Genomic DNA, 24740 nt, shown 5'->3' on the forward strand with positions numbered 1-24740 from the left:
GGGTCTGGGGCGCCCGGCTCGACGGGCCCTGATCTCGGCCGGGGTCTGGGGCGCCCGGCCCGACGGGACCTGATCTCGGCCGGGGTCTGGGGCGCCCGGCCCGACGGGCCCTGATCTCGGCCGGGGTCTGGGGGCGCCCGGCCCGACGGGCCCTGATCTCGGCCGGGGTCTGGGGCGCCCGGCCCGACGGGCCCTGATCTCGGCCGGGGTCTGGGGCGCCCGGCTCGACGGGCCCTGATCTCGGCCGGGGTCTGGGGGCGCCCGGCCCGACGGGCCCTGATCTCGGCCGGGGTCTGGGGGCGCCCGTCCCGACGGGCCCTGATCTCGGCCGGGGTCTGGGGGCGCCCGGCCCGACGGGACCTGATCTCGGCCGGGGTCTGGGGGCGCCCGGCCCGACGGGACCTGATCTCGGCCGGGGTCTGGGGGCGCCCGGCCCGACGGGACCTGATCTCGGCCGGGGTCTGGGGCGCCCGGCCCGACGGGACCTGATCTCGGCCGGGGTCTGGGGCGCCCGGCCCGACGGGACCTGATCTCGGCCGGGGTCTGGGGCGCCCGGCCCGACGGGCCCTGATCTCGGCCGGGGTCTGGGGCGCCCGGCCCGACGGGACCTGATCTCGGCCCGGGTCTGGGGGCGCCCGGCCCGACGGGCCCTGATCTCGGCCGGGGTCTGGGGCGCCCGGCCCGACGGGCCCTGATCTCGGCCGGGGTCTGGGGCGCCCGGCCCGACGGGCCCTGATCTCGGCCGGGGTCTGGGGCGCCCGGCCCGACGGGCCCTGATCTCGGGGGGGTCTGGGGCGCCCGGCCCAACGGGCCCTGATCTCGGGGGGGTCTGGGGCGCCCGGCCCGACGGGACCTGATCTCGGCCGGGGTCTGGGGCGCCCGGCTCGACGGGCCCTGATCTCGGCCGGGGTCTGGGGCGCCCGGCCCGACGGGCCCTGATCTCGGCCGGGGTCTGGGGCGCCCGGCTCGACGGGTCCTGATCTTGGCCGGGGTCTGCGCTGCTGTGACCCGTATCTGATACTGAGGGACACTCGGGAAGGAGCCAGCCAGGCAGTTGCTCTGTGCTGGGCAGCGTGAGCAGCCGCGATTGCCAAGCCCTGAGCCTTTTGCCAGGGCTGGGCCCTCCGCACCCAGCCCGTCTCTGTGAGGCGCTGAGTCTCTTTGGCAGGTACAAGCACATTCGCGGGGGGGAGGCGCACGGGCCCCGTGCCCAGGGTAGCCAGGCAGGCAGCAGGCAAGGCCAGTCCCAGGCTGTGCGGGGAAGAGCTGCCAGGACTCGCTGCCAAGTGCTCAGGAACATTCCTGGCTCCCGGGGGCAGCCCCAGGCAGCTGGGCTGCGGCAGGGGGCTGCGGCGGTGAGTTCTCCTGGTACAGCCCAGGTCAGCGGCTGAGCAGCGCTCAGGAAGTGTGGCAGCTCCTTCAGGCAGTGACGTCAATGGCAGCGGTGGGGCTGGGCCGCATGGAGCAGCCGGCTGGGAGCTACAGTAAGGGCCAGGGGTGCTGGGGGCGAGGGGGACTCTACCAGACTCAGGGCCTGGGACCAGCGTGCCTGCCCCCCCCCCCCAGGGCGAAATTAACTATGAGTTTTCATTTAAGATAAGCAAACTGTCCGGAGTGGCTTGGGAGGGGCTGCAGGGCTGACCCAGTCCCATAGGGACACCCGGCTACACGGACCCAGAATAGTCTGTACGGCCTGGCAGGGCCTGGGTACGGACCGGTAAGGCCGATCCACTCGGGAAGAGCTGTGGATACCGAGGCCGGGCCGCCTGGTCCCCTACTCAGCGTCTTAATTTACTTTCCGGGATCTATGGGCTCTTGTCCGGTGCCCCCAGGCCGGTAAGGGGCTGAGGAAGTGGGGGAGGGGACTGGAAAGGCAGAAAGGAGGGTGCTGGGCTGTAGGCCTGGCCTGGCCGGCGGGGGGGTATCAACCCAGGGGCTGATCTGGGGGGAGGGGGAATCTGGGACTTTGTGGGGCGAGGTTGTGATCTAAGGCGGGAGGGTCCCTCCTGGCCGTCGGCGTGTGCAGCGCATTCCTCGGGGGGTTTATGATTATTATTTTGATTGGCGAACATTCACTGAATACTCGACGGAAAGGCCGCGCTGCGCCCGCGGGGCTCTGCGTTTCCACGTGCGGCGCGTGGTGCACAAGGCACCGAGCCGCCCTTGGCACCGAAACGGGCGCATGGCGACTACATGAACCGCACCGCCACTTGTTTTGGAGACATTCGGGGGTGCCCGGCCTGTGCTGCTGGACTGAGGCTGCTCTAAGGAGCAGGGGAGGCGAGGCAGCCTCGGGTCTCATGGGTCCAGTCGAGGGGGCCGGACAGGACCGGCTGGGCCGCTATGGGGCTATATGGCCCTGCCCGGCGGACCCACGCAGGCGAGGGGGGTGTGTCCTCAAGCCCCGCCCTGCGGCGCTCCTCCCCGGCGGCAGTGCCGGGCGCGCTGCGCGTAGGAGCGCGGGGTCCCAGTCCAGCCGCCGCGGGCCGGGGCAGCCATGGGGGAGCTGGGCCGGAAGGAGGCGAACGGGGCTTACGGTGAGTGGCGGGGATCGGGCGCTTCGCCCGGGATCGGGGCCCTCGCGTCGCCGGGCATCTGCGGGAAAGCGCCCGCGGGCGCTGCGCTGGGGCTGCCCGGCACCGGGGGGGGGGGGCTGCAGCCCGGTACCGGGGGGGGGGGGCTGCAGCCCGGTACCGGGGGGGGGGCTGCAGCCCGGTACCGGGGGGGGGCTGCAGCCCGGTACCGGGGGGGGGCTGCAGCCCGGTACCGGGGGGGGGGGGCTGCGGGCCCAGGCTGGTTCCCATACAGCGGGGGTGGGGGCCGGTGGGGAGCCCGCTAGCCGGGAAGGGGGGGCGCTTCCTGCTTCTCGGGCAGGGGCTCCTCACTCGGGCGCGGCCCCCGCCCCCCCCCCGCCTTAGAGCCCCGAGGCAGCCCCCTGTAACCCCCCCTCGCTGGGGTTTGGGTCCCGGAGCTGCTGGGGGGGGGCCACGCCCAGGCCCTGCTCTCAGTCAGGCTGGGGGGGGGCCGGTATCTGCTCCACTGCCCCCCAGGAGCAAGGGGGGGGGGGCTGGAAAAGGCGCCGCCCAGACCCCGGCCGGGATTGGGCCCGTCGGGCGCTCAGCTGCTCCCCCCCCCCCCCCCCCCGGGCAGCGGCCTCAGGCTGGGGGTGTAGCTGGGCACTGGGATGTGACACAGCCCCTTGGCCCCCCCTCCCCAGCTGCCCACAGTCCCCCGCCAGGGCGCCTGCTCCCCCGGGTGTTTATCCAGCCAGTCCCAGGCGTGGCTGCAGCCTCTTTTGCCACCTCCCTTCTGGGCAGCCTCAGCAGGGCCCTCAGCCCCCCCCCCCCGCCCCCCGCCCCGCCCCACTGGGCCCTGGGTACCCCCTGGGGTGACAGGCCAGGGGGAGGGGGATGAGCCAGGGCAGCCCCCAGGCGTGTGCCGACCCCGCTGCCCTGCACAAGCCCGGCTGACAGCCACGGGGGCGGGAGGCTGCAGGGTCGCTCCTGTCCTCCCCAGCCCTGCGTCCACCCGGCGTGTTAAGGATGCTGCTTCGGCCGCCTGCACGTCGCTCGTGGGTGGAGAGCTGGGTCCTGCTACCCGCCCCGGCCTAGGGAGGATGTTTCCCGCCCTTGTGCGGAATTATTTGATGTGCACTGAGGTGTGTGTGAATGTGCACCACCGCCAGAGGAAAACGGGGCTGTGGGCGCTCTGCTAATCCACAGGGAGGCGGGCCGGGCTCAGGGCATGTGGGGCCAGGCGCCTCCTGGGGAACAGTCCCTGCCCAGAGAGCTCACTCTCCAAGCATCCGCCCCCCAGTGCCCAGACCCTGGGCACAAGCGGCTCCGCAGTGACCCCCGATGGTGGGACCAGAATGTGGGCTCCCCTGATTCGCTGGGTGAGTTTGAAGGGAGGAAATGCGGGATGGGGTGCGGGAAATGCGGCCTGCGGGATGGGGTGGGGCTCTTGCCTTCTTGGTGTGTGACAAGCTGCTGTCCTGGTTCGGACCCGGGAGCCGCAGCCTGGCCACAGGCCGGAGCTCACAGCCACGGGGCCCTAGAGCCACTGGGGCGATGCTGCTGGTTCAGCCGGGGCCTGGTTGGGGCTGGCGTCTGGGGCGTTTGTTCTGCTCTCCTGCGTCGGCGGCTCGGGGCTGCCGTGCACAGCACCGGGCTGGCTCTGTCCTCCCCGGAGCCAGCGCTGCCCAGAGACCTGGCCCCGGTGCTGGGCTCCGCTCTGCTGCAGGCTGCGTGGCCTGGCCGGGCTGGGCTAGCCCCCTGGCTGCACCCGGGCACCGTGGACAGGCCGGTACTAGGGGTCTGGCCTGAGCTGCTGTTCGTCTGTCTGCCGCCGCCAGGCCGCTGTTCTTAGCGTGGCAGCTTGAACGGAGCTGGCCCAGGTCTGGCTGCCCGTGCTGGGAGTCGCCTGGCCACGCTGCTGCAGAGACGTCCCCTTGCTGGGCGCCGGGTGGGCCCCAGGGCAGGCGGCGGGCGCTGGAGCAAAGGGGCTCGTGGCCTGAGAGGTGAGATCCAACGTGCCTGGCCCGGGGGAGCCGGATCCTGGCAGCGGGTGGCACCGCAAACCACTCCAGCCACTGCCCCTCCTCCCGGTAGATTCCTGCGCGCTCGGTGGGCGCTCCCACTGCACCCGTCACCGTGGTGTCTGGGCCCCTTCCAGTGGGGCACTGAGCAACGTGGCCAACATGACACGTGGGGTTTGCTCGCTCTCCATCTCTCCCTAGTGGGATCCTCGACCGAACCCTCCTGCCCCGGCCCGGCCCAGCCTGCGTAGGGCCCAGAGCCCGGCCCAGCCTGCGTAGGGCCCAGAAACACCCTGCTGCAGAGGAAGGGGCTGCCGGGCCCAGAGGGCAGGGCAGCCTGGGGCAGGGTGGGCAGGCACTCGCAGGGGGCCCGTCTCTCTCTAGGGGCTCTCCAATGCGGGGTGACGTCCTGTTTCCTGCGCCGGGGGAGGGGAAAGGGGGTGTCATGGCTGGATTCAGGGTCTGGAGTGAGCTCAGAGCTAGTGGAAGGTGCAGAATCGATACCCCGGGGGGGGGGGTGTTTGCCACAGGAACGGCCTGGGGGGGCCATTCTAAGGCAGGGGCTCTTGGGACGGGACGCAGCCCCCAGACACCTTCTGTACCCGGGCTGGTGACAAGCTGCTTGGCGGGATTTTGCTCCGCTTGCTGCCCGGAGGGGCAGGGTCGACTGCAGATGAGGGGTCAGAGATCCCACCGCTGCCTGCACCGGTTCCCAGCCCGCCCTGCTGGGAACGTTTCGGAGCGTGTCCCGTTGGGAGGAGGTATGGAAGGAGGCCGGAGACTGAGGCAGGGAGGTGGCTGCCTTCCGGGCATTCCGGGAGGGTGGGTCGCAGAGATACTTGCTCTCCAGGCTCACGCTGGGTTCTTCGCCCCGGGAGAGAGCTCTCAAAGTTCCCATAGATCAGGCTTTTCCCTCCCAGCCCTGCTGTGGCTAAAGGGGAAGGGCTTTGCAAGGGCTTTGGGGGACAGGGTCCGAATTCAGACTGGAGAAGTGGGCTGCGGTCAACAGGATGCAGTTCAATAAGGACAAATGCCAAGGAAGGACCAATCCCTTTCACACACACAATGGGAAGCGACTGGCTAGGAGGAGTCCTGCAGAAAGGGAGCCGGGGTCAGAGGGGGCCACACGCTAAATATGGATCAACAGTGGGACGCTGCTGCAAGAGGAGCAAACCGGCGTCTGGCTGCGTGAGCAGGCGTGTTGTGAGCCAGGCACGAGTCGTCCTCCCGCTCTGCTCGGCGCCCGCTAGGCCTCGCTTGAGTCTTGTGTCCAGCTCTGGGCACCGCATTGCAGGAAAGACGCAGACACTGGAGACGGTCCGGAGAAGAGCAACGAGACTGACGGCCGGTCTAGAGAACGTGGCTGTGGGGGCGGCTGGAAGAACGGGGCTTGTTGAGCTTGGAAAGAGACCGAGGGGGACGTGACAGCGGTTTTCGAGTATCTAAAAGGGTGTCACAAGGGGGGGGGGGGGGGGATTGCGTCTTGTCCTGGCCTCAGAGGCCAAGGAGAACAAGGGGCCTAAACTGCAGCCAGGGAGGTTCAGGTTGGACCTTAGGAAAAGCTTCCTGCCCGTCGGGGTCAAACGCTGGGATACGCTTCCTGGGGGGCTGTGGAGTCTCCATCGCTGGAGCTATTCCAGAGCAGGTTGGACAGACCCTGTCAGGGACGGTCTAGCGCAGCGGTTCCCAGACTTTTCGGCATCACGCCCCCTTTTCAATTCTTGAGACACCCCCCCCCAAATAGCAGCAAAACTTGGGGGGGAGGGTTGGATTGACCGGGGCGAGGGGGGCTGGGTCGCCTTACCCCCCCCCGGAATTTCTTCATGCCCCCCAGTTTGGGAACCCATGCAGCGGGTGCTGGGTCCTGCAATGGGGGTAGGGGACGGGAGGTCCTTGCCAGCCCCGGTGTTCTGGGATTCTGGGAAAGGACAGAGAGGGGCCGGGTGTGCCCAGCCGGGGCACCCAGGGAGAGCCGCAGACCGTGCCGCACGGGCACCCCCAGAGGGCTGGGTTCTGAGGCCCGGCCCGTGTCCAGATTTGGGCCGGGCCGCCCCAGAACCCGCCGCGTCAGAAGGGCGTTGCTGGCTCAGCCACTTCTCGCAGGCCGGGCTGGCTTGGCTGGCTGGGCGCCGGCAGGCGCGACTTCCTGTTACCCGCCACAAGGGCCACGTGCTTCCTTCCCAGAGGGTTCGTGCCCCCGCGGCACCGTTTCTGCTGCCAGGGCCGGATATTTTGTTGGCGGAGGCAGGTACCCGCCTGGCATCGTCTGGGTGCGCCCGGAGCAGCCCCCGCGGCTGGGGCAGTGTACAGAGGGGTGCTGGGACCCTCAAACCCAACCCCACCCCATGCACTGGACCCCCTGGTGCTGCGTGGCCCTGGGCCGGGGCCTCCAGGCCTCTGTGCCCGGCGTAGCACGGCCCGGGCTGCTGATTGCAGGAAGGGCCCAAGTATTAACGCGGAGCCGGCGGAGCTGGAACAGGGGAACCCGCCTTCCCTGTGTCTGGGGGGCTGTCCTGGCTGGGGCATCTGGGCCAAGCGGGTCACTGGCAGGGGCAGGGGAGGGGGGCCCTGAAACGGGGAGGGCAGCAGCAGGCCCCAGTCTGGCCACCTGGGGCGGGAGGAGCTCTGGGCCCTGCCGAGGGGGGAGCTGGGAGGCTGGAGCTGCTCTGCCGGCGGGTTGCAGGGGGGCGAAGGGGGCTGCAGGGTCCGGATGAAGGGGGCTGGCCGAGTTCAGCTGGGAGGCAGGGCCAGACTATTGGGGAGGCATTGACAGAGCTAGGGGGGCAGGGGCTGTGGGTCAGGAGTGAGGGGCACTGGCAGAGCTAGGGGGAGGGCTGGGCTGGCAGGGGCTGCAAGTCGGAATGGCGGGGGATGGGCAGAGCTGGGGGGGAGGGGCTGCGGGTCGGGATGGCGGGGGATGGGCAGAGCTGGGGGGGAAGGGCTGCGGGTCGGGATGGCGGGGGATGGGCAGAGCTGGGGGGGAGGGGCTGCGGGTCGGGATGGCGGGGGATGGGCAGAGCTGGGGGGGAGGGGCTGCGGGTCGGGATGGCGGGGGATGGGCAGAGCTGGGGGGGAGGGGCTGCGGGTCGGGATGGCGGGGGATGGGCAGAGCTGGGGGGGAGGGGCTGCGAGGAAGGAAGGCAGCAAACCAGTTGAAAAGCAGAAGTTGCCTTTTCTCAGCGTTCAGGCCGGGCAGCAGAGCCCAGGCAGTTTAACCCTTTAGACGCCTTCAGCTGGATGTGGCCTGAAACCCCCCCCCCCCCCCCCCGGGGCAGGCGCTGCGGGCGCAGGGAGGTGCCCGGCAGACTGGGGCCAGGTCCCGCTGGGTAGTTTTAGCCCCGCCGTGCAAGGGCGGCTGCCCAAGGGTCTCTGGCCACAGCCCCCGGCCCCGCACCTGCTCTCGCGCCCCTGGGGCTGAACGGGCCAGTGGGGCCGAGGGGCCGAGAGGTTCCGCTTTTGGGCTGCCGGCCGCTGCGGAAAGGGGCCTCGGGTGCTTCTGGCGCGCTGCGACCTGGCGCCGTCTCTCGCGGGCGCCTTTGATCCTGGCTGACTGGCAGCTAAAAGCTGGCGGCCTCCGTGGCTTTTAATTAGCGCCATTGGCTCCTGGCGATCGCTCTCCGCCCCCTGTGAACCGCTCCTGCCGGGCGGGGCAGCAGATCGCCCCAGACTCCCTGGTGTACCCCTGGCCAGCCTCTTACAGGGTCTCCCCAGAGCGGTGCGGGGTCTGGGACCAGCCCTCCCACTCCACCCTCATTCCAGCCTTTCCCCAGGGCACGGGGGCTGCGTGGGGCCCCAGGACTTCTGGGGTGGTGCCCTCAGGCAGCGCCGAGCGAAACGGGGAATCTGGGGCTTGTTGCTCTGTGTGGCTGGAGACAGCTAGCGCGAGAGGTGGCCTCCTCGCCGGGGTCTGACCCTCGCACCGCCCTGGACTGGGGGGCAGGGCTGGTGCTCATGCACTACAACTGGGACCTGTGGCACGGGGAGACTAAGTGACTTGACTCCAACCACTCAGGGAGTCAGTGGCAGAGAAGGAATTGACCCAAGGCCTAAGGCTGAACCTCTGAACCACCCTGCCCCCCCCGCTGCCTGGGTCTCCTGGTCCCCCGCCCCAGGGTCCCTTCCCTCTGCCCACGGCACTGCAGCTCAGGGACCGGCAAGGAGCATGCGCCTCAGGCTGTGAGGAATGGCTTCCCTCTGCCCTCCTGCTTTCCTCTCCCCCCTCCCACTCTGATGTTTTTCTCAAGCAGCAGCCAGAATGACTCATGGCCCTGCAGGCTGTTTTCCAGCCGCCCGGTCCCAGGGAGCAGGCCTGGCTGCCCCCTCCTCTCGGCAGCCCTGTTGGGGCGTTCCCTGGCTGGAATGGGCAGTGTTGGGCGGCAGCCCCTGGAGAGATGCCGGGGTCCGCCCCCTCCTGCCCCCGTCCCAGCTCTTGTTTCAGAGCCATGAATCCTGGCCTGCCCCGTGACGTCACCGCCAGCCAACGGGCGCGGAGCTGCTGCCTGGCGAAGGGCTCGGGCACGGCTGGCAGAGGCCGCCCGTCCATCGCTCCCGCCCGGTGCCGCGAGGGCCGGCCCAGCAGCGCAGGCCGGGCCGACTTACCCAGCGGGCACCGTGCCTGGGGCCATGAAAACGTTTGAATTTCTTTTAAAATCAGGAGAGAAAAATGAAGCTTTAGGGCCCACGGAAATCTAGGACATTTTGCCTAAAACAGAAAAGAAATAAAATGTTGAAGTATTTAAAGTTATAGCCAATACATTTTTATTTTTTTAATGGAGGCAGGGCCCAGGAAGGCAAAAGTGCCTCGGGCCCACGAACGTCACAATGCGGCCCTGACAGGATGCGGGACAGCAGGGAGGCGGGTTCGGCGCTGGCTTGGGTTGCATGTTACCCAGGGGCAGCCCGGGATCTGACTCCGTTTCTCCATGAAGGAACTTCTGTGTAGTGCTTAGAGCAGGGTGTGTGTGTGTGGGGGGGGGTTGGCTCAGAGCCAGGACTCCTGGGTTCTGTTCCCAGCTCTGGGAGGGGAGTGGGGTCTGGTGGTTAGAGTGGGGGGGGGGCAGGGAGCCAGGACTCCTGGGTTCCGTTCCCAGCTCTGGGAGGGGAGTGGGGGCTAGTGGTTAGAGTGGGGAGGGGGGGGAGCCAGGACTACTGGGTTCCGTTCCCAGCTCTGGGAGGGGAGTGGGGGCTAGTGGTTAGAGTGGGGGGGGGTGGGGAGCCAGGACTCCTGGGTTCCGTTCCCAGCTCTGGGAAGGGAGTGGGGGCTAGTGGTTAGAGTGGGGGGGGGGAGCCAGGACTCCTGGGTTCCGTTCCCAGCTCTGGGAGGGGTGTGGGGTCTGGTGGTTAGAGCCGGGAAGGGGCTGGGAGCCAGGACTCCTGGGTTCCGTTCCCAGCTCTGGGAAGGGAGTGGGGGCTAGTGGTTAGAGTGGGGGGGGGGAGCCAGGACTCCTGGGTTCCGTTCCCAGCTCTGGGAGGGGAGTGGGGGCTAGTGGTTAGAATGGGGGGGGCGGGGAGCCAGGACTCCTGGGTTCCATTCCCAGCTCTGGGAGGAGAGTGGGGGCTAGTGGTTAGAGTGGGGGGGGGGAGCAAGGACTCCTGGGTTCCGTTCCCAGCTCTGGGAGGGGTGTGGGGTCTGGTGGTTAGAGCCAGGAAGGGGCTGGGAGCCAGGGTTTCTGGTTTCTATTCCAGACTCTGAATCCGTGTGTTCAGGGGAGATTTAGTTACAACCTAAATAAAGCCAAGCGGGTGAACCGCGGCCGTGGGGGCCCAGGGGCCGCGGGTGGGGCCGAAGTGCAGCCCCAGTTCAGGACGAGCCCCCCGCATGAGTTGGATTTCAGCCCCAAACAGAAGCGGCACCAGCTGGTTTCTTGCTCTTGCGCCCAGCAGAGAGGCAAAGACCCGGTGCCGGTGCCGTGCCAGGAGGGAGAACTCTGCCCTGCCCTGCCGTGGCCCAGAGGCTCAGGCCAGGTGCTGGGGCTGCTGCTCAGTGCGTTAGTAACAAAACGAGCAGAACCAGCTCCCCATGGCAGCCCAGCACCTGGGTCCCGCGCCTGCAGCAGCCAGTGGGGTGGCTAAGAGAAGGTCTAGGGGCAAGGGCACTAGCCGGAGATGTAGGTTCGGGTTCAAATCTCCGCTGTGCCACAGACTCCCCATGTGTCCTCAGGCAAGTCACTTAGTCTAGGTGGGGGCTCCGGTCCTGTCCGCCCGCTGGCGGTAGCGGCCAGGCTCCTGGCGGCATGTGAGGGTAAATAGAGTCTGAGGGGGGCAGGGGAGCCCAGCAGCTAGACGGGTGTGAAGCTTTTCTTAGGCCCGGTTCTGAGGTCTGGTCTGTACCCGAGGGCTGAGCTCTGCCGGTGAGCGTCACTTCCTGCGTAGCTTTGTGCGGCCCAGGGCGGGCAAGGGGCTGGCGCCGTCGCTCCAGATAGACCCGGAGGCTGCGGCCGTGCAGCGTGGGTCACAGCAGTGCGCAGGCCAAGCCGTCGGCCAAAGGCAGCCAGCCAGGCATGCGCACCTCTTTCCCAGGCTGCCCCTCGGGGGAGGGAGAAGAGAAACGGACGGGTGTGCGGGCCGAGATAAGGGAATCCAGCCGGACTCGGGCGTGGTCAGAGCCCAGCATGGCCTGCCGGGTTTTAAAGCAGTAAAACTCCCCGTTTAGTCGCTCTGTGGTTTAAGCAGCTGCAGCTGGTCACCGCCTGCGTGCCAACGTGCTGCCTGGCCCCGCTCTTCGCGGGGTGTCGACCCTGCGTGTTTGGAGGAGCAGGGGTTCCTGGCTGGGCGTTCTCTGTGTGGCCGCAGGGGTGGTGTGAGGACTGCGGGGATAATTTGGCTACGACAAATCAGGAAAGATCTTGGAGTTATCGTGGACAGTTCTCTGAAAACTTCCACACAGTGAGCAGCGGCGGTCAAAAAGGCAAATAGGATGCTAGGAATTATTAGGAAAGGGATAGAAAATAAGACCCAGAACATCTTACTGCCCCTATATAAAACTATGGTACGCCCACATCTGGAATACTGTGTACAGATGTGGTCTCCTCACCTCAAAAAAGATATTTTGGCCTTGGAAAGGGTTCAGAAAAGGGCAGCTAAAATGATGAGGGGTTTGGAACGGGTCCCATATGAGGAGAGGCTAAAGAGACTGGGACTTTTCAGTTTAGAAAAGAGGAGACTGAGGGGGGATATGATAGAGGTCTATAAAATCATGAGTGGTGTGGAGAGGGCTGATAAAGAAAAGTTATTTATTAGTTCCCATAATAGAAGAACTAGAGGACACCAAATGAAATTAATGGGTAGCAGGTTTAAAACTAATAAAAGAAAGTTCTTCTTCACACAGCGTGTAGTCAACCTGTGGAACTCCTTGCCAGAGGAGGCTGTGATGGCTAGGACTATAATAGAGTTTAAAGAGAAGCTGGATAAATTCCTGGAGGTTAGGTCCATAAAAGGCTATTAGCCAGGGGGTAGGAATGGTGCCCCTGACCTCTGTCTGTCAGAGGCTGGAGAGGGATGGCAGGAGACAAATCACTTGATCATTGTCTTTGGTCCACCCTCTCTGGGGCACCTTGTGCTGGCCGCTGTCAGCAGACAGGCTACTGGGCTAGATGGGCCTTTGGTCTGACCCAGTACGGCCGCACTTATGTGCTTATGTCTGTGCCAGAGGGAGGCCTCGGGCCGGCTTTTCCCCTTTGGGCCCGGTCTGGTTCAGGGGCGCTGGAGACGCATTTGGTGCAGGGTGTGAACAGCCACACGCCAGGCCCTGATCCTCCCTCGCTCTGCCCCCCAGCCCTGTCCTGGAGGAGGCCGCTGTCCCTTTAACTGCGCGCGCTGGGAAGGGCTTTGGCTGTTATTGGCTGCCCATGGTCACACCCAGGGAGGGGAAGACAGCTGCGCGGGGGAGAGACAGGCCAGCCCCAGCCGCCTGCACAGGGTGCGTTTTGCTGGAAGCCTCTGACAGGTTAGACCAGCTCGGCCTGGGAGGAAGAGGCCCCGGCTGCCTGGGCGCCCAAGGGAAGCGGCTGGGGGCCCGCGTGCGCTGCTGCCATGGGGGGAGAGGACGAGAACTACTACGGCAAACACGGTAAGAGCGTCGGCGTCACGCAGCCACGTCCGGTGCCTGTCTCCTCGGGGGCCTCCGTGGGGCCAGCTTATGCCGCCTTCCCTGCCCCCCAGCGCCTGGCGTTTTCTGCCCCTCCTGCGGGCCGGGCACCTGCGCTGGGGGGAATCGGGTGCTGGCTGGCCTGGGGACTCCGCCTGGCACAGTCCGTGCTCGGAGCGGGGAGTCTGGAATTTGGGCATGGCCGGCTCTGGCTGGCTTGCTGCAACCCCCCGGGTGAGGGTCAGACTCCACCACAGGCAGCTGGGGGGCAGATTGTGGCAGTGAATCAAACAGGACAGGGCCGCGTCTCCCTTCGTGGGGAGCCCAGGCCTGCACAAGGGAGCTGCGCCCACGGGGCGGTGGGGCCGGGCGCTGGCGTCTCCTGCGTTAGCTGCTTCGTTACTCGCGTTCGTCTGGAGAGGCCCCGGCAGGGCCCCGGGGAGTCACCGGGCGCAGGGGGTTGGGGGTTGGGCTCCCCAGCCGAAGCTGGAGTCTCGCGCGGCGTGAGCCTCGCCTGTTCCGCAGAGGTTCGGCGTTCCCGTGTGTCTCGGGGTGCCGACGGGGCGTTCCCAGACACTGCGTGGGGGGTGGTTTGGGGGCACTGCCACGGACTTGTAGCTTGCCTGGCGTTTTTAGGGAGGTGAAGGTTCCAGCCAAGTTAGCCCCTTGCTGCCCTGCCGCGAGCCAGGCCGCAAGGGGAGCGCGGCCACGCTGGGGTGTTGGCAGAGCTGGGGGCGGCCGGAAGGGAAGGTGCAGCTGTCAGGACTGGCAGTGTCCCGGCCTGGACCAGCCGGTTTGGCCTGAAGCTGGCTGGCGGAGGGAAGCCGCTCCCCCTCCCGGCAGCAAACTGTGACCGGAAAGAGGAGGGTCCAGGGAGTCGAAATCCGGGGTGTCCCATGTCTCACGCCCCAGGGGTCCTGCCTCCTGGTCCCTGCAGCTTGCAAGTGGCCGTGGCCGACACGAGGCTGGGGTGCTTCGGACTAGCCGGTCCGCGATCCTGTCCTGCCAGCGTTCGGGCATGGCCCACGGCGTGAGGTCTGGGCCCATTCAGGAAGCTGGGGGAGGGGTGGATGCAGGTGGGGGGGTTCTTGTTTGTTGGTTGCTCCAGTTGCATTTTTTGCCTATTCTCTAAACGCAGCGTTACTCTGTGCCCCCCCCCCCCCGAGCTCCGTGCGCAGGATTCTGTCCTAGTCGTTTGGGGGAGGCCTGCTCGGCGTATGGCGCGGACCTTTCAGACTGCCCGTGCGCCATGCGTCTGCTGTGCCATTTTGCCTGCTTAGAGGGAGGCTGTGGCCGGCCCTGGGGGCCTGCTGGAGCTGTGACCTCGCCCTCCCCAGCTCCTGCAGGAATTCTCTGCCCTGGTGGGGGCGGGGGTGCAGCTGGCTGTTGGCGGAGGCAGTTCAGAGAAGCTGGCAAGAATCCTGCTGCATAGATAAGAAAGCCGGGGGCCTCGTGTGTTGTTTTAGCAAGGGGAGAACCTGGGGGCTGCTGGAGTGTGTGAGAGACACCGAGAAGGAACATTGCACAGTCGCATCCCTTCCACAAGCGTGTGCAGGTGTAAGTACAGGTGTAGCTGGCAGCTGGAATTTGGGGTGTGTGTGTGTGTGTGTGTGTGTGTACAGGTGTAGCTGGCAGCTGGAATTTGGGGGGTGTGTACATACGTACTGGCGCTGTCCCTAATTCCAGGATCAAAACTTGGGATCTCAGCAACTCCTGTGAGTGAAATCTGTGCCTGGGAGTGAAATCTGTGCCTGGCTCCTTCTCGGGGCAGAACCCGATGGGCCGGGCCATGTGGCCCGGCTGCCAAGTGGTTGGTTTAGGGCGGCTGCAGCTCTGGAGTGAAGGGATGTCTGGGTGAGCTGGAACTTTCCATCCTGCTCCGGGTACCCGGACTGAGGGCCCCGAGACCCCTTCTGAGATGCTGAAAACATTTCGGGTGATTCTCTCCCTTGGAAAATTTCCTGGAGCGGAAAGGAAACGTTCCCTGGAAGTGGCTGAAGCTCAGTCTGGAAACTTGTTCTCCAGTCAGGCTCCGAATTGCTGCCAGGCCTGGACGCTGCGAGCCGAGGCAGGAGGAAAATGGCGCGTTCGTTGGTCGATTAGTTTCCTCCCTGGCTCGGGGTCTGCAGGGCTTGTAAAGGTGAAACCCGCTTCCAGCCGCCTCCTGCAGCGCCCATGGTGCAAGATGAGGTGCCGTTGCTCCAGGCATCTCTCGGGCCACCCTGCGGCGTTGCTGCCACTGCGCTCAACTCGGGAGCCGGGTCCAGAAAGAAAAGACCTCGGGGAAGGGGGCTAGAGGGGGGCACGTTTTCGCAGGCGGAGTGCGCGAGGGGAGGGGACGCCCGGGTCTGTTGATGAGTCGCCGTCTGACTCCGAGGAATTCGATTCTGTTCCGCCGTCCTTTCTTCAGCTGTAACACTCCGGTTCCGACTGGCATCCCCGAGGGGCTGAGGGTTACGTGGTAAATGTTTTGTTTGCAAAGTGCTTGGAGATCCTGGAATGGAAGGCACCAGGGAAAATCTGGCCGCCCGGGCAGCTGGCTCAGCTTTTCCATTACGAATTGTTTTGGCGCCAGCCATTTGTCTCTTTATTTTTAAATTCCCCGCCCGCCCCGGTGGCTTCCAGCAGGTCTCCGGCTGAGGAGGTGAGACTCAGCCCTGGGAAGCGCGTGGCGCTGGCTGTAGTGAACTCTGGTATATTGAAATCTGCCGGCAGGCGAGGGGGGCCGGGTCCCTGCTGCTGGATTGTTTCACTCGTGTTCTCGGTTACCCCTTTTCCTGGGGGCAGCCAGCTCCAGCCCAGAAACCGGAGGTTGCCTGGGATTTCCTGTTTGTAACCGGCCTTGCTTGCGTCTCCTAGAAGCAAAGGGTGAAGGAAGCTGGTGCACCCCAGTGCAGCGCCGCAGGGAGAGACTGGCCCGCTGAGGGCTGGGCTTTGGATGCTGCTGGCCCCCAGGCTCCGGCCCCAGGTCTCCGGTGGAGCCGTCCCCACGCTGTCCCGCCCCTCCCCCGACTCCATCCCACACTTCTGTTTCTTACAGGTACTATTCTGTTGCAAAAAGGGGGCCGTGATAGGACGGTACCTGTAAGAAATGTAAGTTACTTTCGCCCCTTCAGTCCTGCGCAGAAGAGCCCCAAGCCCGTTACTAGCCCCACAACTTCCTGAGTCCACCTCCCCTGGGATGAACTTCAGCGGCCACCAGCAGGCCACTAGCTTCAGAATTGGACTTTCTCAGCACACGTCCCCCAGGAATGCCTCGCTCGCTCTGGAAAGTGAAAGCGAGGGGCCGGGGACTGCCCGCTGTGATCGCTCTGGGCTGCGTGGGGGCGATTGGTTCAATCTGTGTCTCCTGGCTGCAAACACGGGGCAAAGGGGAGTGTTGCCAAGTAGCTGGAGCCATGGAAAGGTGGGGTCCCTTTGGGCACATCCCTCCCTGCACAGCTACCCTGCCACCTGTACCTGACTCCGCCGTGTGCCAGGTTCCCGCTGCTCCCGGCTGGGAATAGCCGGAGCAGGCCCGAGCAGAAGCCAAAGGGCAGAGAAGTTTGCTCCCCAACTCTCCCCCGCACGGATGGCCAACTCGGTGTCTTCTCACCTTCTCTTTAGGGACGCCGCAGAAATACGATCCGTCGTTCAAAGGTCCCATCTATGACCGGTAAGAGCAGCCGCTCAGCAGGCACCCAGGGGGCGGGGGGGCCCCGTTCTCCTCCGACGCTCTGGGGGGGCGCTAATGTGGAGGGGAGCCGGGCTGCCGAGAGCAGGGGCCGCGTCTCAGCCGGCACAGGAATGCTCTCAGGTTCTCCATCCAAGTGCCCTGGTCTCCCTGCTTTTCTGGCACTGGTGCCTGATCCTGGCCTCCTCCTTCCTCCCTCAGGAGCTGCACCGACATCATCTGCTGTATCCTGCTCGTCCTCGCCATCCTGGGCTACATCGTGGTGGGCTGCATAGGTACGCAGCGTGGGGCCCCTCGCCTGGGGGGGACTGAGCCACCCTGGGCACCTCTAGGCTTGGATCCTGGCAGGGACAGGCCCCGAAAAGGCAGGGGAGGTGCAGCAGGTACTGGAGGTGGCAAAGGTTACCTGGGAAGCAGCACCCTAAATGGGAACTGCTCCCCAGTACCGGGTGCCTGGGAACCGGAGCAGCTTCCCGCCTGCTCTGGGCCAGCCCTGCGGGGGACCCGCTGTGGACAGGGGCGCTCTCACCCTCTCTCCGCTGTGGGCCAGGGCGCCGAGGGCCGGGTCGGGCGGGAGTGAGCAGTCAGGCTGCTGCGGTGAGGCGGCCGTGCGTGGAAGCTGGGGAGCGGCGCCGCCACCTTACAGGGATGCTGCCTTGGGGAGCAGCGGCCGCCCCCCTGCAGGTTCTCGCCTCTCGTGGCCTCTTCTCGCGCAGCTTCCTGGCTCCAGCCAGCTCCCTTTCCCTTCCGCCGGCGCTGGGGTGACCCCCCCTTGCTCCAGGGACCCGCCCCCAGCTCTGTGGTTCCTCAGCCACAGCCTGCGCCAATCGCCCCTCTTCTTCCAGCCTGTGACGGGCCTTGGTGGCCTCCCTGCTCCCCGGAATGGGCTTGGCTGGGCACAAGGGGCCCGTTCACAGGGCCCCGAGACCTGGGCCAATCCCTTTAGCTCCGTGGCAGCTGCCGACTCCGAGGCAGGTTGCCCTTCCGTGCCCTGGCTCCCTTTCCGGGTGCGCCTGTGCCCCGGTCGTGGGTGGGGGAGGGGTGTTTATCCGAGGTCCCTGGTTCGCTGGGCAGGGCAGCCGGGGAGGCGGGAGAGGGGACGGAAGACTGCTTGGTTAAGTGCTGCTGGCTTCCCCTCTCTTCCAGCATGGGCGCACGGCGATCCCCGGAAGATAATCCACCCCACGAACAGCCAAGGGGAGTTCTGTGGCCAGCCTGGAACTTCCAATGAGTAGGTGTCTGAGGCCTCCTTGGAAAGATGGCAAGGAAGGGCCGCCTGCCGTTGAGTGGGAACGCGGAGTTCGGTCCTGCTTTTGCTCCGCACCGTCCGGAGAAGCAGTAGAACCTCCACGTGGGCTCCCCTGGCTCCATCCAGCTCCTCTCCCTTCCGCTGGCTGCTAGAAAGGGGGAGACGGGCCCCCCACAAGCTCCAGCGACTGGGCAAAGTGCGACCGTGCCGACCAGAGCAGCAGAGATCCCTGGAACGGCAGGGAGAGGCCGGGCAGCACGGCCCTTCAGTGTCTCCGGGCCCCGGGAGGGGTCGCTGCGCGCTTCCAAGGGGGCCTCCAGCTCTACGGAGCCGGGAAGCGCATGGAGGCGACTCGCTCACCCCAAGAGATGACCCTCAGGTCACTTACCAGGGAGCCAGGCACCAGCGCGGGACTGGAGCTGCGCTCTCCCGCCGCAGGGTCCTGCGCCAGCTCGTGGGAGTGCGGGAAGGGAGGTGTGCGGCTGCCTTGGCTGGAGGAGGCCGAGCCCGTGGCAGCTTGTCTGCCGCTGGCCGGGCAAAGCAGCTCAGGCTCTCATGTCAGGCCTGGGGGGGCGGGCGGTGTTGCTGGGTTCCATGCCCCCCCGGACCAGGAGACGCCAGACACGGAAATGCCCCCTTGTTTGCAGGAAGAAGCCTTTCCTGTTCTACTTCAACATCGTGAAGTGCGCCAGCCCCCTGGTGCTGCTGGAGTTCCAGTGCCCGACCACGCAGGTACCGCCGCTCTCCGCAGCCCATCGTGCGGCTCCTCTAGCGACTGCCGTCCCAGGGGTCGGCGAGGACTCAGCCCACGCCTGGGGGCTAGGGAGGGAGGAGCTGCTTGGGGCGGGCTGCCCTCTCTCCGTCACACCGGGCAGCGCAGCGGCCACGGCGCCGCAGCAGGGAAAGGCGCAGCAATCCGTGGCTACTGCGGGTGAGCCGTGTTTTATGGCACCGCTCCAGCCTGAGGCTGAATGGGCAGGATGCTGGTGGGCAGGCTGCTGCCCTCTGGGAGTCTGCCCCATCCGTGCCTCTCCGACTGGGAATGAGATTTAGCTCTTCCCCTGCGTCCCCCGAGCGCCCCCAGTTCCTTCAGTCTCTCAGTTGCCGGGTGTCTGCCTCTTTCAGATCTGTGTGAGTAAATGCCCAGACCGGTACCTCACCTACCGAGCTGCCAAGAAAGGCTCCAAGGAAGAGCTGGAGTACTACACCCAGTTCTGCGTGCCGGGATTTAACAACCTGCACATGGTGAGCAAGGATCGGGCTGGACTGGAGACGTGACCTGTTCGAAACCAGCCCCAGAACGGTGCCGCTTCAGACTCTGCTGTCTCCGAGGTTAACCGGGCGCTTGCCGGTTCCTCCAGAACAGCAAATGGCGTCGAGCCGTCTCAGGCCGAGAATCTCCCTTAACTCGGTCTCTCTCTCTCTCTCTCTCTCTCTCTCTCTCGTAGAGCCCCGTTGACGTGGTGAAGAATAAAGAGTGTCCGGCCATGCTCACGCCCAGCAAACCTTGTAAGTCTGACGGGGGACGGAGGGAACGAGCTGGGTCCGGGTCCTAGGAACTGAATGTGGCTAGCTCGTGTCTAAAAGCTCAGACCGGCTTGGTTGCGTGTGGTGCAGCAGCGCGTCCCCGTTGGCTTTGCACAGGCGTGTTCCTGCACCGCTGGTCTCCGTGTGTCCGGGTCCCCCTACCTGGGATTTTCTCCCGTTCGTTCCCTTGCGGCTCACTTGGAAGGGATCTCCCCATGTCCGGATACTGTCTCCTTCCGCCAGGGTTGGGGCTGAGCAGTCCCGCCCCCCTTAAAACGGCTGGCTAGGAGCAGGAGCCGCCCAGCGACCGGGAGCGTGGCTTGGTGATGGGGGCGAGGGAACCAACCAGCCTCGAAGCCGGCTCGCCTGCCCCTCACTGTGTGGCGGTGGCAGCCCAGCCCCAGCCTCCGCTGCTGTGTCACCTGGGGTCAGTGCTGCTCCCTGCCTGCCCCTCGGAGGGGGCTGGATTTTCCTGCGCCGGCGGGTGCTGAGGAGGCCGCTGGCTCGCCCGCACTCACCTGGGCCTTTTGTGCTCCATTCCGCAGTGGCCCACAGGTGCCTCCCGGCGATCAGCACCCGGAAGGGGGTCGTCATGGTTGGGAACGTGACCTCCTTTAGTGACGAACAGGGATTAAAAAAGAACGTGACGGAGCTGGTGGAGGGGACCAAGTGAGTCTCTGAGGAGAGGTCTCTCCGGCACCTCTGGGCTCGGTTGTGGTAGAACGTGACTGGCGGGCGCCCTGGTACATAACGTCGCGACGTGCTGCTCAGCACTGCGAGTGGCCTGGGGCTGTCCCGGCAGCTGGTCGTGGCTAACCCCGAGGTCGAGGTGTCCCTTCTCGCTGCGGTAGGGGGCACCCGAGACGCGGCTACAGGCTGCAGCGGGCCCAGGCTCAGAAATGCAGGACTCCGCGTTTACCTCTCGTGGTGAGCTCCTCCGCTGTTGTCTGCAGCTCAGAGCGCTGATCGCCCCAGCGCCTCGTCGACTTGGGCCGCATGAGATGAGAGCGGTTTCCTTGTTTGGTGGTAGCAAAGTCCTGGCCCAGGAGCCCTGTGTGCCAGGCTCTGTGCGCAGCCAGGACAAACTGGGTCCCTGACCTTGCAGTCCAGGTATGAGACCAGACTCAGCTGGAGGCAGACAGGCAACGGGGGGAGTGCAGGGAAACCACCCTGGGCACAGCCCCTGGCCAGTCACTAAGACTTTCCGAGGCATCGTAGCGAAGTTCTAAAAAAGAACCTGAGGAGGACAACGAGGTTTTTCAGGGGCTGTTCAGTGATGATCCCGGTACCTGCCAGGCATTGGTCCACCCACAGAGTATATGGGGGGGTGAGAAATTGATGCGCCTCCCTTCCTCCTATAACGCCCGGCTGCTTTCGATTCCAGAAAAGTAAATGTGGTTCTGGAAGCAAGACAAGTGGCCGTGAAGATCTTTGAGGATTACACCGCTTCCTGGCACTGGATAATGCTGTAAGCAGAGAACCGAGCGGCTGAGCTGAGGCATACAGAGAGCATTATGACTGGCCTTCCAGGCAGAGCTGACGGGCACAGTGCCGGGAGCAGCTAGTGCCCAGTGGGTGCAGGACGTGGCACACGTTCTGTCTGAGAACAGCGCTGCATGTCGCGGGCGGGAGGCCCTGGCCCTGGCCCTGCCCCCACTTGCAGCCCGACGCGACTCTCGGCCGGAGGACAGAAGGTTTATTGATTCCCAGGGGCACAGCGCAGCTCAGTCTTGTTACAGCCGTCAGCACCATCCATCTTGGGGGTGGGGCCCAGAGCCCCAGCTCTGCCCCCTGCCCGGCCAGCGAGGCTCCCTCCTCCCCCACCAGCTGGAAATGAATTCCCAGCCCCCCAGGCCTCCCCATCTCCTCCCCTGCATTGTTCAGATTCTGGGGCAAAGTGTCACCTGCCTGACTCCTCCAGCTAGCTCAGGTGTCAGGCTGGCCTGGGCCATCCTCTACGGCCTCCCCTCCGGAGTTTTCCCCCAGATCCCATCCCCGTCTGGGTGTGTGCCCCCCCCCCACAGACACCCCCCCTCCCTGCAGAGCAGCACCACAAAGCAACCAGCGAATGCAACACCAGAGAAAACACGGGACCACAAGAGCGACCGCAGCCCCCACTTAAGTCTCTCTGCCTGGGAATGAACATGCATCCGCCCCTGCTCGGGGAAGCTGTCGGCTGTTTCTGCCCCGAGCAGTGAGGGGCGGGGGGGGGATTTTTCACTCTCCCCGGCCGATGGCAAAAAGGTGGCCGTGGGATTGTGTTTTGCCTGCTGACTCGAAGGTGGCAGTGGCCGAGCCCCTCCCCTCTGAGCGTCCTGCTGCGTTGGCCCAGGTCTCAGCCGGACGTGTGCACCAGGACTGCTGCCCCCCTTGTTGGTGCTGGGGCCGGAGCTCTCCTCTTCCCCTGCCTGGCAGGGGCACCAGGAGAGGGCGGGGGCGCGGGCGGACGGGGGTAAAGCTGCCGGGCCTGGAAGGGGGCAGCTCCGTGGTGCTCATGGACTCGCCCCTCTCCCCTTTGCGCAGAGGCCTGGTGCTCGCCATGGTGTTCAGCCTCATCTTCGTCGTGCTGCTCCGCTTCCTCGCAGGGGTCATGATCTGGGTGATGATCGTGCTGGTGATCTTGGTGCTCGGCTACGGTGAGTGGCGGGGGGCCCAGGCCTTCGCTCCCTCTCCCCTCGCGTCCCCCCAGCCCGGGCACCACTCCGCCCCCGGCACAGTCATCGCCTGCTGGCAGGCGGCCCCCGCTCAGCCCGGACGAGGCACCGGGGGGTGTCCAGGGGCCGGGCGCTGGCAGAGGGACTCCGACGAGACCAGACGTTAGTTTGAATGAAGGAGGAAGGAAGCTCCCGGAAGGAGGCCAAGTTGGGGCCACATCCAGTAGCGCAGGGGAGGACGTGCTGCTGGAGGAGGCCTGGCCGGGCTGCCCACCGGGAGCATTCCCTGGGTGGGGCCGGAGGTCCTCTCCAGGGACAGGGCGTCTCTAGGCCTGGGCTCCCCGACGACCACAGAGCAGCAGGGGGAGGGGGCCGTGCTCTGGGACCCGGTGACTTGAAAGGGCCTGGGGCTCCTGAGCAGCTGGAGCCCTGGGCCCTTTAAATCGCTGCTAGATCCCGGCGCAGCGGGCTCTGGGGACGGCGTGGGGGGAGGCGTGGGGGACTCTGGGAGGCGCGGGGGGGTTCTGGGAGGGCACTGAGGGAGGCGCGGGGGGCTCTGGGGCCAGTGCGGGGATGCTCCAGGAGGACACTGGGGGAGGCATGGGGAGGTGGCTCTGGGAGGGCACTGGGGGAGGTGGCTCCGGGAGGCACAGGGGACTCCTGGGGGGCTCTGGGAGGGCACGGGGGGCTCTGGGCGGCGTGGGGGGAGGTGTGGGGGGGCGGCTCCGGGAGGGCCCTGGGGGAGGCATGGGGAGGTGGCTCCGGGAGGGCACTGGGGGAGGCATGGGGAGGTGGCTCCGGGAGGCACAGGGGACTCCTGGGGGGCTCTGGGAGGGCACGGGGGGCTGTGGGGGGAGGCGTGGGGGGGCGGCTCCGGGAGGGCACTGGGGGAGGCTAGCTCCAGCTTCTCTTCCGCCCTGGCCCTGCCCCTTCTAGGGCACGGAGCTGGTTCCCACCCTCCTTGCCCAGGGTTAGTCTGTCCACGGAGAGCAGCTGTTTCTGTAGAGTTGCCTTAACTAAAGCGTCCCAAAGAGCTGATGGGCTGCCCTCCCCCTCTCCCTCCCCGCTTTGCGGATGGTTCCTGCTGGAGAGCAGATGCTCTGAGCGAGGTTAATCAGAGGCTGCTAACGGTCGGATCTCTGCTTCCCCCTGCAGGCATCGTGCACTGCTACTTGGAATATGCCCAACTGAGAGGACAATCCGGCTCCGAGGTCTCCCTGATGGAGCTGGGGCTCCAGCCGGACTTCCGCCTCTATCTCCACCTGAAGCAAACGTGGCTGGCCTTCAGTAAGTGTGTCTGCTCTCCGGGCCCCGGCGCAGCGCAAGCGCACGTGGGGCTGTGGGCAGACAGCGTCCCTGTGCTCTTGCTCGCGCGCTTGGCGGAGGCTCTGGAGGAAGAGGCTAGAAAGTGAGACCCCGTGTCCCTGCTGTGATCCGTGTGCAGGAACGGGAGGTGGGGGGCCCGAGTGGGCTCTGTGGATGCTTAGCGAGAGCTCGTCCGCCTCTGTTCATGGCTGCGTGTAACCGACAAACAGGCCAGGGCGGGGAAGGGGGAGTGAATTTCAGTGCTGGACTGACTGCCCCGGAGACAGGAACCCTCCGTCCCCGTAACCAGCCACCCGCGCAGGCAGTGGCAGGGCATGTGCCTTTTCGGCCCTCTGGCTTTCTGTTGAGGCTGCCGAGATGGCCGCTAGTTCGTGTCCCTTTTGTGGCCCCGATACCCGGGAACTGGTGGGAAGCGGGGACACCTCTAGCACAGGGAAGTGGATGGTTAACCAGTGATGCTTGCTGGTTAGGTTCATCAGCGGGCCCAGCCTGGCCGCAGCAGCCCCCCACCCACTCTGTTGAAGCGGCTAGCCAGTCCAGCACGATGGTTAACTGATTCAATGGGATTTTACGTCCCGACTTGAGAAACCCACGTCTAGGAATGGCAGTCGTCGTACAGCTGCCCGGTCAGATCCTGGAGGGAACATGCAGCTGGCCCCCTCCGAGGGGGAGGCTGCCTGTGCTCCAAGCCTCGGAAGCGTTTAAACCCAGTGACGGGGCTTCCTCCAGCCCCAAGTGGGTGGGTTTCCTTAGGACTCTGTGGGAGAAGAGCTGGTGTCTGGTGGGGCTGCTCCCTTGACAGGGGAGAAACGCCGGCCCCCAGAGCTCTGGTCCCAGTGCTGCCTTGGGTCCCCCCCTCTCTCAGTGATTATCCTGTGCATCGTGGAAGTGATCATCATCCTCCTGCTGATCTTCCTCCGCAAGCGCATCCTCATTGCCATCGCACTCCTCAAGGAAGCCAGCAGGTGAGTGCTGCCCTGGCTTGGAGGCGTGGTGAGGACCAGTGTGTCCCTCTGGTCCGTGCCGCAGACGGCTGTGCTGGGGGGGGGGGCCTGCGCACAGCCGCTGCCCCCGGTGGGTGGCTGCTCCTCCTCCGGCTTCCCTCGCAGTGGGAGTGTTTTGTGGCGTTCCTGACTCTCTCTTCCCTGGCAGGGCTGTCGGTCATATTATGATGTCGCTGCTGTTTCCTCTGTGCACCTTCTTCCTGGTGAGCCTTTGCATTGCTTACTGGGCCAGCACCGCTGTGTATCCTTCCGTCGTCTCGCCTCGGGGCGGTGGGGGTAGGACTCACACACCCCGCCCCCGGCTAGAAATTTCTGGAATTATGTATTCGGCCCACTCAGTCCCTCCGCCACATTTAAAAACAGAGCCATACGCTGGCGGGTCGCAGCAGGTCTGGGGGGATTGGATCCAGTCTCCACAAAGTTGAATCCCCTTAACTGTTGCTTTCCAGTTTCTTATCTACCTCTAGTGAGGCCATCTACAAGGTGTTTAACGAGTCCGAGTGCGCGTTCGCTGGGCAGACCTGCACACCACAGGTGAGGGGCACTCCGCCTAGGCACTGCCAAACACGTTGGACTTAATGAGATTAGTTTTCTTGAGCAGACGTATTGTGCAAAAGCCAATTTGGCGGCTCCTGTAGCCTCCATCCCTGGGAGCATCATCTGACTCCTCCTTGTTGTGACAGT

The 24740-nt window shown here is 65.6% G+C and overlaps 1 protein-coding gene across 4 annotated transcripts in view; it reads left to right on the top strand.

The window, feature by feature from the left end:
- The first annotated feature begins 2398 nt into the window (after positions 1-2398).
- The window catches only part of SLC44A2 (solute carrier family 44 member 2 (CTL2 blood group)), a 34931-nt gene continuing 12589 nt past the window's right edge, over positions 2399-24740 (top strand). Inside the window, exons 1-14 of one of the 4 annotated variants that reach the window (XM_075916118.1) lie at positions 2399-2537; positions 16230-16278; positions 16498-16571; positions 17443-17527; positions 18193-18277; positions 18671-18790; positions 18994-19054; positions 19618-19741; positions 20457-20540; positions 21596-21708; positions 22882-23013; positions 23918-24017; positions 24205-24297; positions 24506-24590. In XM_075916118.1, the coding sequence (XP_075772233.1) occupies positions 2498-2537; positions 16230-16278; positions 16498-16571; positions 17443-17527; positions 18193-18277; positions 18671-18790; positions 18994-19054; positions 19618-19741; positions 20457-20540; positions 21596-21708; positions 22882-23013; positions 23918-24017; positions 24205-24297; positions 24506-24590 (1245 nt within the window). In that variant the 5' untranslated portion in view covers positions 2399-2497. Of the gene's footprint in view, positions 2538-12369; positions 12606-16229; positions 16279-16497; positions 16572-17442; positions 17528-18192; positions 18278-18670; positions 18791-18993; positions 19055-19617; positions 19742-20456; positions 20541-21595; positions 21709-22881; positions 23014-23917; positions 24018-24204; positions 24298-24505; positions 24591-24740 lie in introns of those variants that run through there. The other 3 variants (XM_075916120.1, XM_075916119.1, XM_075916121.1) reach the window with 3 other exon arrangements.

Source organism: Pelodiscus sinensis, unplaced genomic scaffold (assembly GCF_049634645.1).
Source record: "Pelodiscus sinensis isolate JC-2024 unplaced genomic scaffold, ASM4963464v1 ctg90, whole genome shotgun sequence".
NCBI lineage: Eukaryota > Metazoa > Chordata > Testudines > Trionychidae > Pelodiscus > Pelodiscus sinensis.